At 40.7% G+C, this 18,328-nt stretch overlaps 2 protein-coding genes across 3 annotated transcripts in view; one reads left to right on the plus strand and one right to left on the minus strand.

The window, feature by feature from the left end:
- Nucleotides 1-1,179: 1,179 nt before the first annotated feature.
- Nucleotides 1,180-5,171, minus strand: LOC132815037 (jerky protein homolog-like). The gene is made up of 2 exons (XM_060823698.1): nt 5,128-5,171; nt 1,180-3,911 (listed from the first exon to the last, which is right to left on the minus strand). Exon 2 carries the CDS (start codon nt 3,796-3,798, stop codon nt 2,005-2,007), a length of 1,794 nt encoding a protein of 597 aa, XP_060679681.1. The 5' UTR covers nt 3,799-3,911; nt 5,128-5,171; the 3' UTR covers nt 1,180-2,004.
- A 2,203-nt stretch (nt 5,172-7,374) lies between these two features.
- ptdss1b (phosphatidylserine synthase 1b) overlaps nt 7,375-18,328 on the plus strand; it is a 51,181-nt gene continuing 40,227 nt past the window's right edge. Inside the window, exons 1-6 of one of the 2 annotated variants that reach the window (XM_060824435.1) lie at nt 7,375-7,572; nt 7,898-7,989; nt 8,114-8,158; nt 10,768-10,892; nt 13,906-14,064; nt 17,487-17,638. In XM_060824435.1, the coding sequence (XP_060680418.1) occupies nt 7,394-7,572; nt 7,898-7,989; nt 8,114-8,158; nt 10,768-10,892; nt 13,906-14,064; nt 17,487-17,638 (752 nt within the window). In that variant the 5' untranslated portion in view covers nt 7,375-7,393. The remainder of the gene's footprint in view (nt 7,573-7,897; nt 7,990-8,113; nt 8,159-10,767; nt 10,893-13,905; nt 14,065-17,486; nt 17,639-18,328) is intronic. The other variant, XM_060824436.1, reaches the window with a different exon arrangement.

An 18,328-nucleotide genomic window follows, 5' to 3' on the forward strand; every position in this document is an offset into this window, starting at 1 on the left:
TCTTCCTTGTCTATGTGTATATTTCTGATGATGTCCAAGAATTCCTGTGTTGATTGTATAGTGTCTGGATCCGCTGATCAGGTGTTTCAGTTTCTGCTGTAGTTCTTTAGCCAGTTTGTGAGGTGGTGTCCCTGGTAGTGATACTATGGGTCTGAGTGGGATGTCTGGTTTGTGCACTTTAGAATCTGGGAGTGTTGTTGCTTTCAGGTTTCATTCTTTGTAGGTCAAACCTGGTTATCTGTCCGTTTTTTTGTAGGTTCCTCAGTGTGTTGTTTTATCCTATTAGTGAGCTGTGGGATGGGGTCAAATTCCCTCTTTTGGTAGGGGGTGGTACCTGCAAGTAGTTGTTGTGCTTTTGGATGTAGTCTGCTTTGTCCAGGATGACCATCATTCTACCTTTGTCTGCTGGTAGTATGATTCCTAGATGTATGGTATTCATCCACAGATTCAATCAATAAGCACATCGACCTGGACCCAATATACCGGCCACTGCAACGGATAGCTGGAACTGAAAACCGGAAGAGGCCGATTCAAACCACTACAAATGCCGGAGGAAAGGTCACAGAAACGCTTCACAGGAGGCTCCCAAGTACTGAGGATGTCACCTAGACAGAGGACGAAACGTCTGTAACACAAATTCCCAGCTCAGCGAACAGAACTATAACAGAAGGCCAGTCTCCATCACCAACCAATTAAAGATGGTGACTAAAGGGTCAACAGGAGGCTCTAGAACACTGAATGATAAGATTGTTCACCCGTTAGAATGGAGCTATGTCAATGTAGTGGAGGGGGCTGTCAATGTCAGGAAGACATTGATAGGAGGTGCTCTCTGAACACCGATTCTTACGTTTTTAACATAAAAAGGGACACAGATGCCAGAATGGGCAATCTTTAGAATAGCTATGTTTGTTGTGGCATTCAAGGCTCTATGACAAATCTCATACTAAAAGGGAATGTAGCCTCTAGGTTTATCATAGAAGTAACGGTGAAAATCATCCAGGCTCTGGCCACAATCACCAAATCCTTACCATATACCAGGGTGCTGCTAGAAAATTGGAGACTTAGAAATGTTTAATACCGATGTTTAATAATGAAAGAACCCAATAACTGCAGGCTCAACAAAAAAGCTATTGACAGCATGGAATTTTTTGAAACAAAAATGCAAAATCATTGGTACTTGGAAAAATTTGGGTGAATAAACATTAGCTTTTTGAAAAGGAAATCATGTTTGACTAAGGTTCCTTGATGCAGACTGTGTAAATGGACTTTTGAAAGGTCTGATGTACTTTTTAACAAAATTCAAAAGGACAGTGGGTTACATGGGTATAAAGATGGTTAAGGGTCAGAAAGAAACTCCAAACTGCATGTGCTGTAGGGTTACCCCAGGGCTCAATGGCTGAAACCACAGCACTCTGATAAATACAGTGCAGAAAAGTAATAGGTGGTGTGGCCAACAGTGATACCACGAACAAGGACATCATCTAGCAAACAACTGGGAGATAGAATTTTAATACAAAAAAGAGAGAGGTGATACATTTTTGCATAGGTCTAAGAGGCAATATGGACTTAATGGCATAATCTAAATAAGTGCATGAACAATGAGAACATCATGTACATATGCATATACCATTGAAGGTTTCAGACATATTGAAAGAATGGTTAGCAAAGTATATCAGATCTTCATCTTCATAAACAGAAGTATACAAAAATACAAAATGAATTTATGCTGAACCCTTATAAAGCTCTGATTAAGCCATACTGCAACCTTTCGAGTCTACAATGTTTGTGACCAAGCTATTTCTGGACAATGGGTATTAGAATTCTGAATCACAAGTAATATGATTGGAAAACATCACGGATATAAAAAATTTCATGAAACATAAAATACTGATCAATTCTGTTTTTCCTTTATAAATGTTATTTTACTTATTCAAATATGATTATTCATGCGTCCAGTTCCAAAGTATTTTATCAAAATGTTGTTGATGGCTTAAAGGGAACAAGTTATTCCATACATTGCTTTATTTCACCAATATTTAGAAGAGGTGTAGGAGAGAGTGGATGATAATTGACGGCAAAAGCAGTCAACTCTGGGTCCTTTGTGTCATCGAGTCCACTGGTTGATGGGATCGAGCTCAGTGATGCTAATGGTGTGTGCGCAAAGGATTTTCCAACTTCATCAAACATTTGCTGCAACCTCATTTGTTTCATGTGTTTCGGCTGCTCATTTATCAACTTCTCTTGGATCCTGTGTATGTGCATTACATCTTGCTGGCTTACAAAACTTTGTTGCTCAAGAAAACGAATGAAGCGGGAAGCTAGACTGATTCCCTCTTCCAAGGTAATCTTATCCCCAGTAACATTGTCTTCTTCATCACTGTTGTCACTATCCTCAGACTTGTAGTGTAAAACACCCTCAATTATCTCTGAATCTGTTACTTGTTGTACAACTGAAGTATTATCTTCACCATTTAACCACGCCAAAATGTCTTCCTCATCCAAGTCACTTCCCATTTGCTTGGTACAACACAAGAGGTCAGTCACCATTGCCTTGGTTTCACTTAAACTAAAGGCGTCAGAGCTTTCACCCATGTCCTCATCATTCAATATAATTTCAGGACACAATTTACGCCAGGCATTTTGTAAGGTTCTCCTCGTTACACTGTCCCATGCATTTGTCAAACACCATATAGCATCTTTGAGACTGAGGGCAGTCTTAAAGGCATCAATACCACCAGTATTGTAGCTGGTCACAAGACGACGTAAGAAACTCTTCCTGTAGTGACTTTTCATTGACCTAATAACTCCTTGGTCCATTGGCTGAATTAAAGAAGTACAACTAGGGGGTAGATAGGTAGGGAAGACATTGTCAGCATCTAATTGCTCTCTAGGCGGATGAGGTGTACAGTTGTCTAAAAGAAGAACAATTTTGCAATCTGCAGCCAAACCAACCTTTTGACAGTGTGCACGAGCCTCTGGAACAAAATGATTATGGAACCAGTCGCTCAATATTTCCTCGGTAACACACGAACATTTATTAGCTTCATAAAGCACCGGCATAATTTTCATCCCTTTGAAAACACGAGGCTTAGGACTTTTACCAACAACCAAAAGTTTACACTTATGTGTTCCAGCAGCATTTGTGCATGCAAGCACAGTTAGTCTTTCTGTTGATTCCTTGTAATCATGTACCATCATTTCCTCTGTACCAACAGGCCTGTGTTGTGGCAAACATCTCCAGAAAATATCTGTCTCATCCACATTATATATTTGTTCAGGGCTAAGATCCTCATCTTTCATCAACTTTGCAAAGTCAGTTATGTAACATTTGACAGCCTCTGTATTTGCAGAGCTCTTTTCACCAGTCGCCTTCAGGTGAATTCCATGCCTATGCTTAAACCTCTGCAACCAGCCTTGAGAGTACTCGCACACAGAATTAATCTTCATATCATTATGAAATTGTTTGGCCTTTTCCATAAGCATTGTCCCCGAAATAGGGAGTCCCTCGCTACGACGTTGTCTGAACCACTTATACAGGGCATCATCATGGTCAGCAGACTTAGCACGTCGTAGCATTTTACGCTCACTAATTCCTTGAACTGTGTCGCTTTCAGCACAGAATTTAAATAGCTTTTCACGCTGCTTCTTGATGTCATAAATTGTTGTGATTCCCACACCATATGCCTCACACAACGTTTTCACTGAAGATCCTTGATCTAGTTTATTTATGATTTCAACCTTTTCTAATATTGTAAGTGCAACACGCTTACGTTTTGCTGTACTCTTCTTCGATGCCATAATGAGAGATAAAAAACAAACTATATCCTGAGAATAATTGGATCTGCTCAAAAACACTTGAGCAAAGAGAATTTGCGTGGAAAATGGCAGTTGGTAGAGAGAATGAGGTGATCCTGTAGGGTGTGAAAGTACAACACAAGGTTACAAAGTCACTCAGCCCTCGAAATCCTGTGCTCTCCTCAACCAGATGAACTCATGCTTCCCGATCTGCTGCAGCTGGCTCTGGTCTGCTCAAAGAAAAATTCCAGAGAACTTATTTTTTAAGTTTCTAAACAATAAGTTTCCAGACAGAGAGATTATAGAGTATGCAACTAGTTCTTGTGATCACAGTTGAGGGTGCAAGGGGAACTTACCCAAATGGCTGCATGGATGAGTGATTAGATTAGATTACTTAGTGTGGAAACAGGCCCTTCGGCCCAACAAGTCCACACTGACCCGCCGAAGCGTATACCACCCAGACCCATACTCCTCCATTTACCTCTTCACCTAACAATTTGGGCAATTTAGCATGGCCAATTCACCTAACCTGCATATTTTTGGATTGTGGGAAGAAACCGGAGCACCCGGAGAAAACCCGAGCAGACACGGGGAGAATGTACAAACTCCACGCAGAGTCGCCTGAGGCGGGAATTGAACCCGGGTCTCTGGTACTGTGAGGCAGCAGTGCTAACCACTGTGCCACTGTGATATTAACTGCAAGGTAGGTTTGGAAAAGTTGGGGGTTGTTCTCCTGAAACAAAGGAGATTTAGTAAGAGCTGTAAAAGACTGTGACAAGATTGAATAAAGTAGACAAGGAAAAACTGTCCCCAACTAAGCGATGTTGCAAGGGCTGAGGAACACAGAATTTAAAGCTTTGGGTAAGACAAACAGAGAGAAAGTGAGGAACAACCTTTTTTAAAGCAACAAGTACAAATGACCTTAAAGATGCTGCCCATCAGGGTGTTGGAAATAGAGACCATCAATGATTTATAAAGGAGATTGAACAGGCACTGTGAGACCTTACAGTGATTGGGAAGGGGAATGGGATGGAATGATTGTTCTGAAGGGAGCTGGCATATCCTCGAGTGACCAAATGGTATCCTTCTATGTCCCCAATGACTACATCCTGTTCATGTTCTAAATTGTACTCATTTAAAAGAAGCGGCGGGGGAACAGAAACGAGTTGGGAAAGCTGTTAAAAACGCGTTGAGGCCTTTATCAGGCGCCGATTATTCAGCAGCTGGAGGATCCCGTCCATGTGGGGACAGCAGCCCACTTTCGGAAGGAGATGTCAGTCTGGGGGAGTTTATCGGAGCGGTAACAGGGATTAAATACTTAGGTTGGAGTACCTGGAGAGAGTAGGGTCAAAGCACCGGATAGTGCAGACAACAGTCCTCCCAGTACTCACCTTAATCATTCCGACCGGGAAACACAGAGTCAATACCGAGTCAGCACTGCTCCAGGGAGGAAGAGAAACAGGACAGCACAGGCTGCAGCTCCGCCGTACGGCACATGGTTCCCCGGCTGCAGCTCCGCCGTACGGCACAAGGTCTCCCGGCTGCAGCTCCGCCGTACGGCACATGGTCCCCCCGCTGCAGCTCCGCCGTACGGCACATGGTCTCCCGGCTGCAGCTCCGCCGTACGGCACATGGTCCCCCCGCTGCAGCTCCGCCGTACGGCACATGGTCTCCCGGCTGCAGCTCCGCCGTACGGCACATGGTTCCCCGCTGATTCACTGCTTAATCATGGTTGATCTGGTAATCCTCGATTCCACTTTGCTGCCTTCCCCCTCAACTCATGATTCACTTAAATTTAGTACAATATATTTGGTATCTCTAATCATGTGAATATACAATATCTCTGCCTCAAAAGCCTTTTGGTGTAAAGAATTCCACAGCATAATTGCCCTTTTAGGGAAAGAAAATCCTCCACATCCCTGTTTTAAGCTCCTTGTTGAGATCATGCCCTCTGGTCCCAGCCTCTCCCAATGGGGTTAAATAATCTTTCCACATCTACCCTCTTGAGTCTTTTAAGAATCTTGTAACATTTCAGTAAGGTTGCCTTTCATTCTTCTAAATTCCACTGAGTACAGGCATAATCTACTCAGCCTTTCCTTAAAGACAGTCTTTCATACCCTCGTATCAGCCGAGTGAACCTTTGCTGGATTGCCTCCAAAACCAGGATATCATTCTTCAGGTGAGAGTCCCATAACTTCCCAGTATCCCAGCTATGGTCCAACTAGTGCCTTGTATAGTTTGGGCAAAACTTCCCTTCTTCTCTACTCCATTCTCTTTGAAATAAATGCCAACAATGCATTTGCTCTTTTCCTGGTTATGGATGAAGAAAGTGAGGACTGCAGATGCTGGAGATCAGAGTCAAAAACTATGGCGCTGGAAAAGCACAGTAGGTCAGGCAGCATCCGAGAAGCAGGAGAGCTGACGAATTGGGCATAATCCCTAATCTATGCTGCTCCACACAGTTGGGGAATTATTTCTTTCTCTTGTCAAGTTTAGTAGGCCTCTTGTTCTCTCTCCACTCTGTGTCCTGCTGGCTTGGGTATGAAGGCCTCTCTTTCTCATCTGCTACAGCTGAGATTCAGGACACTCTCATTCTAGGAGACTCAAGATGGATTCGGAGCTATCTCTTTCTCCCTCCTGGTAGAGTTGGGTGGAAGATATCTCTCTGTGTGTCCTGCTCGGCTGGGTTAGGAATTTCCACTGTCTCTTTGTGATGTTGATCTGTTAGCTGATGCCTCTGTGTCTGTTTTGAGAGACATCTCTCTGCCTTCGTTCAGAACGTTTCTGTTTATGGCCTGTTGGTCTGAGTAAAGATATCACCTTCTGTTTCTGTTTAGATTAGTAAACGTATCTCTTTATGTCCTGAATATCCTGGGCTAGGGTGCATCTCCCGCTGTCTTTGTTCGGAAGTGTGTGTGTTTCTCTTTCTGCCGCTCTGACTGTGTGGCTGGGGTAGGAGGTATCACTCTGGCAGACTGAGTATCTGGGTTACAATGTTTGTGTATCTCTTTTCCTCTCTGTTACGGTAAGGTGTCTGGCTTAATAAATCTCTCTCTCGGTTAGTTGTGTGGATGAAGAGATGTGTCTGTCTATCTGTCTGGGTTCGGAGGTCTCTATTTCTCTCTGTCTGCGTTCGGAGGTGTGTTTCTGTTTCTACCTAGGAAGTATCTCTGGGTCTGGGGGTTTGGAGGTCTCTCTGTCTGTCTGTCTGTGTTAGGAGGCGTGTCCCTATCTTTCTCTCTATCTGGGTTAGGAGGTGTCTGCAAATTTTCTGGCGCTGCTCCCGTACCCCCACGTGCACCAAGGACGTTCTAAAATGTAACATTTACCAGAATGGAATAGTCCATCACAAAAAAAGAGGAGAGACATGTACAAATCACTTTTAGATTTGCTATCAACAATACCTCTATTCAAAATATTCCAGCTTTGTTTTAAATAAATTGCTGTTTAATATCTGATAAATGTCCCTCCGTTTTGTCCTGAGGGGGTTGTTTGTATTTGAGGATGAGCTGATTTCTCCACCCCCCCCCCCTCCCGCAGAGTGTTTGGGTGGAGTCTCTCGGCTGCTGCTGGTAGTGGGAAGCGGAGCGGCGCAGCTATGGCGTCCAGTACAGGCAGCAGGACAATCAGCAAGGATGATGTGAATTATAAACTGCATTTCCGAATGATCAACGAGCAGCAAGTGGAGGATATCACCATCGACTTCTTCTACAAACCTCATACTATCACCCTGCTCACTTTCACCATCGTTAGTGTCATGTATTTCGCTTTTACCAGGTACTTGTTGTATCCGGCTCTCTGTCTGCTATTTAACAGCTGACTCTTTCCATATCAATGCATGTGTGTCAGGCGAGTTCTGCTGCTAGGCCTGCTTGATAATGTAGCATTTTTCAAGCTAATGATTTGCTGGTTTGGGATATATGTCTCAGGTGGATCTCCCACCCCCGCGGTACACAGCCCGCTTTCGACTTTACCTCTCAAAAGCACATTTTTGCGAATGGATTGTAAAATGAATCTTTTTCATCACTGTGAAATTTTATGTATGACCGATGCATTTCTAATACATTGATATCACAAATCCTGCAATTATTTTTACATCTAGGGATGATTCAAGTCCGGAAGACAATATATGGAAGGGGGTTCTTTCCGTGGTGTTCTTTTTTCTAATTGTAAGTGTTTTAGCATTTCCTAATGGTAAGTTGTTTGTTACAAGTGAGAATTGTGATTGATCACATTTCTTGCATTTTATTTTCCACATTCTGAAATAATTTGTTTATTCACGCAATGTTGTTTAAGGATATTCCTTTTAATTTTTCAGGTCCTTTCACCAGACCACATCCAGCAATATGGAGGATGGTTTTTGGTAAGCTCTGAAGCTGCACTATAAAGCTGAAAGTCTTTCCTGACATTTGGGACTTGAATTTCTTTTTTCTCCCAGTTAGTTTAGTATGTTATGATTTTGAAAATTATTTGCGAATTGCTTATGAAAACTTGGCAAGTGAGTCCAAAAGCTGAAAATGTGTTGCTGGAAAAGCACAGCAGGTCAGGCAGCATCCAAGGAGCAGGAGAGTCTTCAGGAAGGGCTCATGCCCGAAACGTCGACTCTCCTGCTCCTTGGATGCTGCCTGACCTGCTTTGCTTTTCCAGCAACACATTTTCAGCTCTGATCTCCAGCATCTGCAGTCCTCACTTTCTCCAAGTGAGTCCAAAAGGTGAATCATTGATTCTTGATTTGATTCCATATTAATAAATGGTTGAGAATACCTACAACTAATGCCTAGACCTAGCCAATACCCTCCCAAATTAAAAAGGTTTTGTTCCAGGAACTTTTAAAAACTTGAGCTGTGTTTGTTGCTTCTGATTTAAGGTGACACTTTAGTCATTGTACTGTACAACACCGGAGAAGAATGATCAGCTCATTGTGCTGGGAATTCCTTCTAGTTAGACCTCACTGACCTGTGAGAAATGCTGAGACACATAGCATATATTACGACAAGTGACCAAAAGCTGAATCAGAGATGTTTTATTGTCAAAGTAATTTACATGCAGTACAATTTCACAAATAGATCACAGCAAATTCTTTTTTAATAGCTTTGGTTTCGGAACAAATATTGCCTAAGATACTCAATTTCTCAACTGTTCGAAAAAAACAACTATGCAATCCTTCCCAATTAGCTGACCAGGAATACAAGAAATAATTTAGCACCTTTGCCTTTGTGGATCATTTTGGTCCTTCATCTCTTCACTGATAAATGCTCATGCCCGTCATATTTGCTCTATCCATCACTTGACTTGTAATGTTTCCTGTAATTTGCAGCCACATAACAACACTGGGCATGTTGCATGAAAATGATAGGCATTTGTCTCCAATGTACATGTAAAACCAGTATAGGAGCCCACAGTATTGGAAGTAGTACATTAGTATTGACCGTGTATTGATAACTAATAGAGACTTGGGATAAGGAGTGCATTTTTAGGGTGGCATACGGTAACAAGAGATGAGCCACAATTAGAGTTTGGAGTCCTCATCCGTGAATCACAAAAAGCTAGCATTTAAGTTCAGCAGGTAATAGGGAAGACAAATGAAATATTGCCTGCTATTTCAAAGGGAGTGAAGTATAAAACTGTAAAAGACACTAATCATGCCATAATTAGAATAATATGAGGAGTTTTTGGCCATTTATCGAAGGAAAGATATACTGGCATTAGAGACAATCCAGAGAAGGTTCTCTCAGTTGATGGAGGGACTGTCATATGAAGAGAGTCTGAGTAGATTGGGCTTGTACTCTGGAATATAAAAGAAAGAGAAGCGACCTATTGGACACACAAGATTCTTTGCAGACTTGAGAGGAGTTCTCTCTGTTTACTCTTCTGCACAGACCTCCGAGGACAGTGTGTGGAAGCCATTTCCAGAACCGGAAGTCAGTGCTGTGAACTGCGTCAGCGTACCAATTGTGGTGCGCAGAACATTGGAGTCACTGCATGTGGATGTGCAGGTATCTGTGCACACGTGCATGTGCAGAGAATTTGGGACAGTAGTACATCATCTAAGAATAAGAGATCACACACTTAAATTAGAGGTGAAAAGGGATTTTTTCTCTGAGGGGAGTGAATCTGTGGAATTCTTTACTGCAGAAAGCTATTGAGGCTGGATCATTAAGTATACTCAGGACTTGGATGGATAGATTTTTAATCAGTGAATGAAGGGTTACGTGGAAAAGGCAAGAATATAGAATTGAGGACTTTTCGGGTCTGTCATGATTTCACTGAATGGCGGACCAGATTCAAGGGACTTATTTCCTGAATTGGTGAGATGCAAAATTCAGACACAAGTTGACATAATGGATCACAGCTGACATTTTGTGTTGGAGTTTCAACTGCAAACTGGGTGATTCCAAATATGAAATTTTAATTCAGCTTCTGCTTTGACTTAGACAACGTAGAATCCGTATAGTGCAGATAGAGGCCATGTTATCCATCAAGCCCATACCGACCCTTTCCCCATGTTTACCATAGTTAATTTACCTTGTCTGGGCACTATGGGCTGTTCAGTATGGCCAAACCACCTAATTGGCACATCTTTGGACTGCGGGAGTAAACCAGAGTAGCCGGATGAAACCCACACAAGCACTGGCAGTCACCCAAGACTGACATCGAACCCAGGTCCCTGGCTCTGTGAGGCAACCGTGCTAACTGCTGAGCCACCACATTGCGGGTTGCTTGTTTGAAAATTTGCACATAATATGTATATTGGTGTACATTTTTGTTCTTATGCCATTGAATGACTCAAAGATTTAGTTCTTGAATTTTCACTTACTCTAAGCTGTATTCTCACTTGGTTGTTCAGAGGGTCCATTAATTGCATTTACTAAAAGCTTGTAGATCTGAACAAGTGCACTTCATGATTTCACCTCACCATTAGCTAACATGTTGTTTACTATGTGTTTTGCTTTGTCTTGTGCATCACTTCAGGCCTCAGTGTGCTGTATTTCCTTTTCCTGGTATTTCTGTTGTTCCTGAATTTTGAACAAGTGAAATCTGTAATGTATTGGCTGGATCCTAATCTACGCTATGCCACACGTGAAGCAGACGTAATGGTATGTAGGACAAGAAGGCGTTCAGATTATCACGTTGCTGCCTGTTGTAACAATACTTTCATGAAGATTGAAAGCCTGCGGCTCTTATCATTTGTCATTTTTTAGCATTTTCCTATAATGAGAAAAATCCAAGATGCATTAATGTTTTTCCTTCATTTAAATTCATTTTGCATTCATTTACAGTATCCAGCTGTATTTAGCACTTTTGTAATCTTATTTTTCTTCACTTCATGATATTTAATGAAGTGGCTGACTTGTATGGTTTCTGTAAACATCACATGTTTTATTGTTTCAGTTGATGTGATGTGCAATTCTCAAGTGTCAGGATATTATTTCATGGATGAGTAGAGTTGCTGTTACTTTGCCGTAAATTGAATTAATGGCAAATGTGTTGTACATGAAATGGAATACTCCTGGAGTCAGTCAAACTCAGTTTAACAGAAGAGCATTGATGTAGTTTGATCCTTAGATGTACAAACGGTAACATTTTCATTGCAGCAGTGACTAGTCAAAGCTTGTCATCAACATTAGAGTCATAGAGATGTACAGTGTGTAAACAGACCCTTCGGGCCAACTCGTCCATGCAGGCCAGATATCCCCAGCCAATCTAGGCCCCCTGCTAGCATCTGGAACATGTCCGTCCAAACCCTTCCTATTCATATAGCCATCCAGGTGCCTTTTAAATGTTGCAATTGTACCAGCCTCCACCACTTCCTCTGGCAACTCATTCCATACACGTACCACCTTCTATGTGAAAAAGTTGCCTCTTAGGTCTCTTATCCCCTCTCACCCTAAACTTATGCCCTCTAGTTCTGGACTTCCCCCATCCCAAGGAAAAGACTTTGTCTATTTAACCTTTTCATACCCCTCATGATTTTATATATCTCTATAAGGTCACCCCTCAGTTTCTGACACTCTAGAAATGCAATCCCAGCATATTCAACCTCTCCCTATAGCTCAAATCCTCCAATCCTGGCAATGTCCTTGTAAATCTTCTCTGAACTCTTTCAGGTTTCACAACATTGTTCCGATAGGAAGGAGACTAGAATTGCATGTATTATTGCAAAAGTGGCCTAACCAATGTCCTGTACAGCCACAACATGACCTCCCAACCCTTGTACTCAATACTCTAACTAATAAAGGAAAGCATACCAAATTAATTTAGAAATATTACTTTTGGTTATCATTAGTTGAAAATGTTTAATTATTTTCTTCTCATATTATTCTTGCAGCATATAACCAAACGTTTCTCTAAACACATGTATATATCCTGACATTTATTAAGAAGTTGAGAAGAAAATTGCACAATTTGGAATCCAATGCCTACCTATTCTGTTGTAAATAAGTAACCTTTGAAGAGTAATTCTATGGAAATTCTTGGCTGAGATTGCTAGTTTGTTCTAATATAGGTCATTACCTAGCAAGGAGACCCAAATTCACAATAGACACAGTTGGTCGTTTGCAGTTGAGGTTTCTTCCTATTTTTAATCAGTTTCTGTAATCACTATTATTCAGAAAAGTTGAAACTGCAGTGCTTTTGAAAGGCAGTTGAAGTTTCTTTCTCCAGCTTAGTGAAGGAACAACATTCATAATTTTACAGAAAATGAATTTAATGGTTCTTTTGTTGATTTGAAGTTGAATTTTTTAAATTGTCTAAATTTTTTTTAAAAATTATACTTTTAATCAATTTTATTTTAGTTTCAGGATTTTAAATTCTCTCTTTCTCAATGATTTTGGGTTCAATTCACGGACACGTTGTATAAAAAAATTGCAGATAAAACAATAAGTCCCATATAATTATGCTCATTTCCCCTCCTCCCACATTATCCCAGTCCCAAGCCTCCAACTTGGCAGCGCCCTCCCGACCTGTCCATCACCACCCCCCACCCCACCCCATCCCACCCCAACCTACCGCCTTCTCCCTCACCTTTATCCATCTATCGCTTTCTCAGCTACCTTCCACCCCCCCTCCCTCCACAAACTCCACCCCCATCCATTTATCTCTCAACCCCGGCCCACAAGCCTCATTCCTGCTGAAGGGCTTATGTCTGAAATGTCGAATCTCCTGCTTCTTGGATGCTGCCTGACCTGCTGTGCTTTCTCAGCAACATACTCTCGATTCTGATCTCCAGCATCTACACTCCTCAGTTTCTTCCCATATAATTATGCTGCATGGATCAGCCTGAAACTTTCTTCCTGTAGGTACTCTGGAGAGTCTACATTACATTACCTTACCTTACATTAAAAATCTTCCCAAAGTTTGTATTTTCCACTGGCAAGGGGAATGGAGAAAATTTCTGTTCAATAAACATTGGATGGCTTTGAATAGAAAGACTGATCTAAACAAATCACTGTGCCTGGCTGTGCATCTGGTGGTAGAATAGTTTCGTTATTTTAAGTGAATATACACAGAACTTTGATCTTTGGGAATGAATCACATTTTAAATTAGATTGTCTTTGATGAAAATATTTATACTGTCTCAGCTTAAATATTCATTTAAATTCATTCATTTTGCATTCATTTATAATATCCAACTGTATTTAGCACTTTTGTAATCTTATTTTTCTTCACTTTCACTATGGGTATCCGATTAGGGAGGGATTTGGGCTGGGTCCTGGCAGGTGGGACTAGATTGGGTTGGGATATCTGGTCGGCATGGACGAGTTGGACCGAAGAGTCTGTTTCCATGCTGTACATCTCGATGACTAAGTGACTATGACCTGTTTATAACAACAGCTCAGCAAATTTACCAGCCTGGTTATTATGTTTGTTGTTCAAATCATGTAAACAGAAATCCAGTTAGAGTAATCAACCCCTCTGCCTTTGAGAACTGTTCCTCCTTTAGTTAGTGTGCTGTTTTATTGTTGCATGAATACCTCAGTTTAATGTTTTTCTATGATCTTGAAGTTATGCGAGAGGAATGCTGGATAAGGCAATCGTCTATGTCAGATTTTTATCACGCCTAACTTTTAAAGATGATAGCAATTTCCTTGAATATTTTGTTTTTAATAGGAATATGCAATAAACTGCCATGTCATCACATGGGAAAGGATTCTCAGCCATTTTGACATCTTTGCATTTGGACACTTCTGGGGCTGGGCTATGAAAGCATTACTAATACGTAGCTATGGACTCTGCTGGACTATTAGCATCACTTGGGAGTTAACTGAGGTAGGCATTAATAGAGCAATAACTGCAAATGCAAATAAGTTGTATTAACCAAATTACAAATTGTATTGTTTAAACAGGACCTCCTTAAGATTTTGAAGTGTTGTATTACAATGTGTTGTGTAACAAGATCTACATCTTGATATCTCAATCATTTTAAATGAGGAAGGGGACAGAATATAAACAAAACATTATCTTTTAACTACCAAACAAAGGAACAGAGTGACAGTAAATTTTCTTGTACTGTTACACAAAACCATATGATCGGCAGATGGTTGGTGTTCTGTTATTTTGAGTTTTACAAGTATTAAATCTGAAAATTTGAGCATTTAATAAGGGGGATGTTTCTTGACACAATCTAGGTTCATGCCCCAATCTATGCTGAGTAAGCAATTTTTTCAATTTGTAAATTGTGACACACTTCCCTCGACTAGTGGGGTCGAAATAACAGTCCCTGATCCTGTTTGCAATCTAGTTTCCTATTGCTTGGAATAAATCTGTAATGATTTTTCAAAAATTGAAAATTTGTATAAATTTATGAATCTCAATAGTATTTAGGAATTCGGAACAAATGCCAATAATGCCCTTGACGGAATAAAAAAATCATTTGATTTTGTAAAAATAATTTTGATAGGCGAAAGCGCTGTGGTGGTGGGAACCTGTTATTGGAGAAAGTGTGCTGCTTTTATGAAACCTTCCTCAATTACAGTTTGCAATCTCTTTTGTATACATTAAGACACTTAATCCCACGGAGACTATAGCAACCGTTGAATTTACAGGTCGATTCCAGGAGCATTTGCTCATTAGATATTGTTCAGCCAACATTATAATTGATCACCAGACATTTTGTAAATGATCCAAGAATTGTTCCCCGGAGAGTATTATGTGGGTTTGTGTTTTCTGCTGCAACTATTCTTTGTCAGTCTGCAGAAAGTTAATCTGTAACCCTGTTATTCATGGTAGCAGTTCCAGTTTTCATCACAGAATTGAGTAGTGGAATAGCATTTATTCGGTGATCTAATTTTTAAATTGGTTCTCAAGATATACACAATGTTACAAGACCCCATTTATTCACATAAAAGTTTTAATTTTTCTGCTGAGTTGTGGGGATAGTTTCCTTCTCAGTAAAGGGTGGAAAGGGCAGAGTAATCCCCGGTAACAACTTTGTGTTGTTCTAATTCCAACAGATAATCATCCTGGAAATGTCATGTCATATTCCAGAAAGAAACCTGGCTTGATAAGATTTTTTTTTCAACATTTTGTGGTTGGTTAATGTTGTGAATAGTTACTGAAACTCATGTATTCTCATAACATGAGGTTATTGTACAAAAGATGAACAAACATTTTGTACACAGATCTCTGAAAGTTGCCACCCAGGTAAATAGTGCTGTGAAGAAGGCATATGGCGTACTGGCTTTTATTGGTAGAGGAATTGAGTTCCGGAGTCCTGAGGTCATGTTGCAGTTGTATAAGACTCTGGTGCGGCCGCATCTGGAGTATTATGTGCAGTTTTGGTTGCCATGCTATAGGAAGGATGTGGAGGCACTGGAACGGGTGCAGAGGAGGTTTACCAGGATGTTGCCTGGTATGGTAGGAAGATCGTATGAGGAAAGGCTGAGGCACTTGGGGCTGTTTTCATTGGAGAAAAGAAGGTTTAGGGGTGACTTGATAGAGGTGTACAAGATGATTAGGGGTTTAGTTAGGGTTGACAGTGAGAAGCTTTTTCCACGTATGGAGTCAGCTATTACGAGGGGGCATAGCTTTAAATTAAGGGGAGGTAGGTATAGGACAGATGTTGGGGTAGACTTTTTACTCAGCGAGTTGTGAGTTCATGGAATGCCCTGCCAGTAGCAGTGATGGACTCTCCCTCTTTATGGGCATTTAAACGGGCATTGGATAGGCATATGGGGAATAGTGGGCTAGTGTACGTTAGGTGGCTTGGGTCGGCGCAACATCGAGGGCCAAAAGGCCTGTACTGCGCTGTATTTTTCTATGTTCTATGTTCTAAAAGCAACCAAAGGTGGACATATATAGAATACAGTTGGAAAGATCTTAACAAGCAGAATAAAACAGAGTGTTGGGAAACAGGTTGAAACTATCTGTTACAGACACTCCATTCCAGCGAAAGAAGGACTCTTACTTCTACCTCAACACTTTCAGTTTTTACTGAATTAACTTTAACTTTCCCCAATTTCTGGAATTGGAGGCACTTTTACAATTCCTTTCTGAGTCTGCTAGCATGAGCTCATCATAATTTTGAGAAACTAAACTTTCTCAATTCTAACAATTTAATTCCTATTCTGCCTGCTTTGGCTTGTAAGTTCCATTGAGTAGAAACCACTTCTGCTAATGTCACTAGTTGAATTCCCCTGAACTGAGTTGATTGTTTTGTGAGGAGAAATTGTTCTCTCTTGTGAATGAGCACTGGATTATTCTGAACTGAGACATGGAACCTTCTGTTTTGAAGTCAAAACTGAACTGCTTTTTTGAGTCATAGTTATACAGTACAGAAACGGACCCTCTGGTACAACTTGTCTATGCCGACAAAGTTTCCCAAAGTAAACTAGTCCCGTTTGTCTGTATTTGGCCTATATCCCTCTAAGCCTTTCCTAATCATGTACCTGTCCAAATGTCTTTTAAATGTTTTAACTGTACCTGCATCTACCACTTTGCTGGGAGTTCATTCCACATATGAGCCATCCTCTGTGCGAAAAAGCTGCCCTTCAGGTCCCATTTAAATCTTTCTCCTCTCACCTTAAAAAATGCCCCCTAATTTCGAACTCCCCCACATAAGGTAAACAGAAAGGTCTTTTTCCTAATCTATACTCCACATGATTTTGCACATCTCTACAAGTAATGCCCTTCATGTTTTATTGTATCAGTTATGAACTCAATATTATAAACATTTATCCATCAACTCTACAGGCTTCTCGCAAGTGCTTAACTGAAGTCATGTAATCTACCTGGAATTGACATATCCAGGTCACTATTCAAATGACTTTCTGATCTTTCTTTATTTAAAATAAAATCTTGACATAACTGACCAAAGTCCATCTGCCTCTATTTTTTTTGAAAATCCAAATTCCAGAAGTACTGTTGCATATTGTACATCTTAATGTGTAGTGACCTTGAGGCAATGCCGGATTTCTAATTGCTTCCTTACTATACCTGTGTGAAACTTGGTGTAATGGAGAGGTATTTAGGGAAATTTTCTAATCAACCTGTTCAGGGTTGTTATTACATCGCTCAGGAGCAAATGAGATGTGAACGCAGATCTCCTGGCTCAGATATAAGGACAGTACCTGTGGAGCCCTGTGAGAGATATTTATATTATTCTGTTAATATGTTTTAAACTGTTAACTGCTGTAAATTACCTTTGAATTTATTCTTTATATGATGTAGCATTCCTTTTGTTTGTCTTTTAGCTGTTCTTCATGCACCTGTTGCCCAACTTCGCTGAATGCTGGTGGGATCAGGTCATTCTTGATATTCTTCTGTGTAATGGGGGTGGCATTTGGCTTGGTATGGTGGCCTGTCGCTTCTTAGAAATGCGAACCTATCACTGGGGAAGTTTTAAGTAAGTGCTTTTAGTTATATGTTTATACATAGCACAGGGGCTTCTTACTACTTTATCTGACCCCACCAACTAGCATTTCTTCCTCTCTTATGTTTCCATTTAAAAGCATCAGTGTTATTTATCTTAGCCAGTCCTCCCACTCTCTGGGTGTAAACATTCCTCTTGAATTTTCCATTGCATCTCTTAGTGACTGCCTGGCATCTATGGCCCTTATTTCTTGTCTGGAGCACAAGTGGAAGCATTTTTCTTCATCTTTACCCATATAAAACCTTTTCAAAATTTTAAAGAGACCTGTCTTGTAATTTTCCTTTTCTAACAAAAAGAGCCCCCAACTTTCCAGTCTTTTCTTATCACAGCTTGTTGTTTCTGATATAAGATCACGGGATGTCGGAGCAAGTATAGCCCAATTGTCTCATCAAATCTGCTCCACCATTCAATGTTGTCGTGGCTGATCTGATAATCCCCAACTCCACTTCCCTGCATTTAACCCATAACCTTTGATTCCCTTTACTGATTACAAATTGTCAGTATTGGCCTTGAAGAGATATAATGATTCAGCCTCGACAGCTTCCTGCAGTAAAGAATTCTACAGATTCAATATCCTATTAAAGTAACAAACAAATCCTGGTCATCTCTGTCTAAATGTGTGACCTCTTATTCTGAGATTATGCCCTCTGTTGCCAGACTCTC

The sequence above is a fragment of the Hemiscyllium ocellatum genome, chromosome 4 (genome assembly GCF_020745735.1).
Source record: "Hemiscyllium ocellatum isolate sHemOce1 chromosome 4, sHemOce1.pat.X.cur, whole genome shotgun sequence".
Taxonomy (NCBI): domain Eukaryota; kingdom Metazoa; phylum Chordata; class Chondrichthyes; order Orectolobiformes; family Hemiscylliidae; genus Hemiscyllium; species Hemiscyllium ocellatum.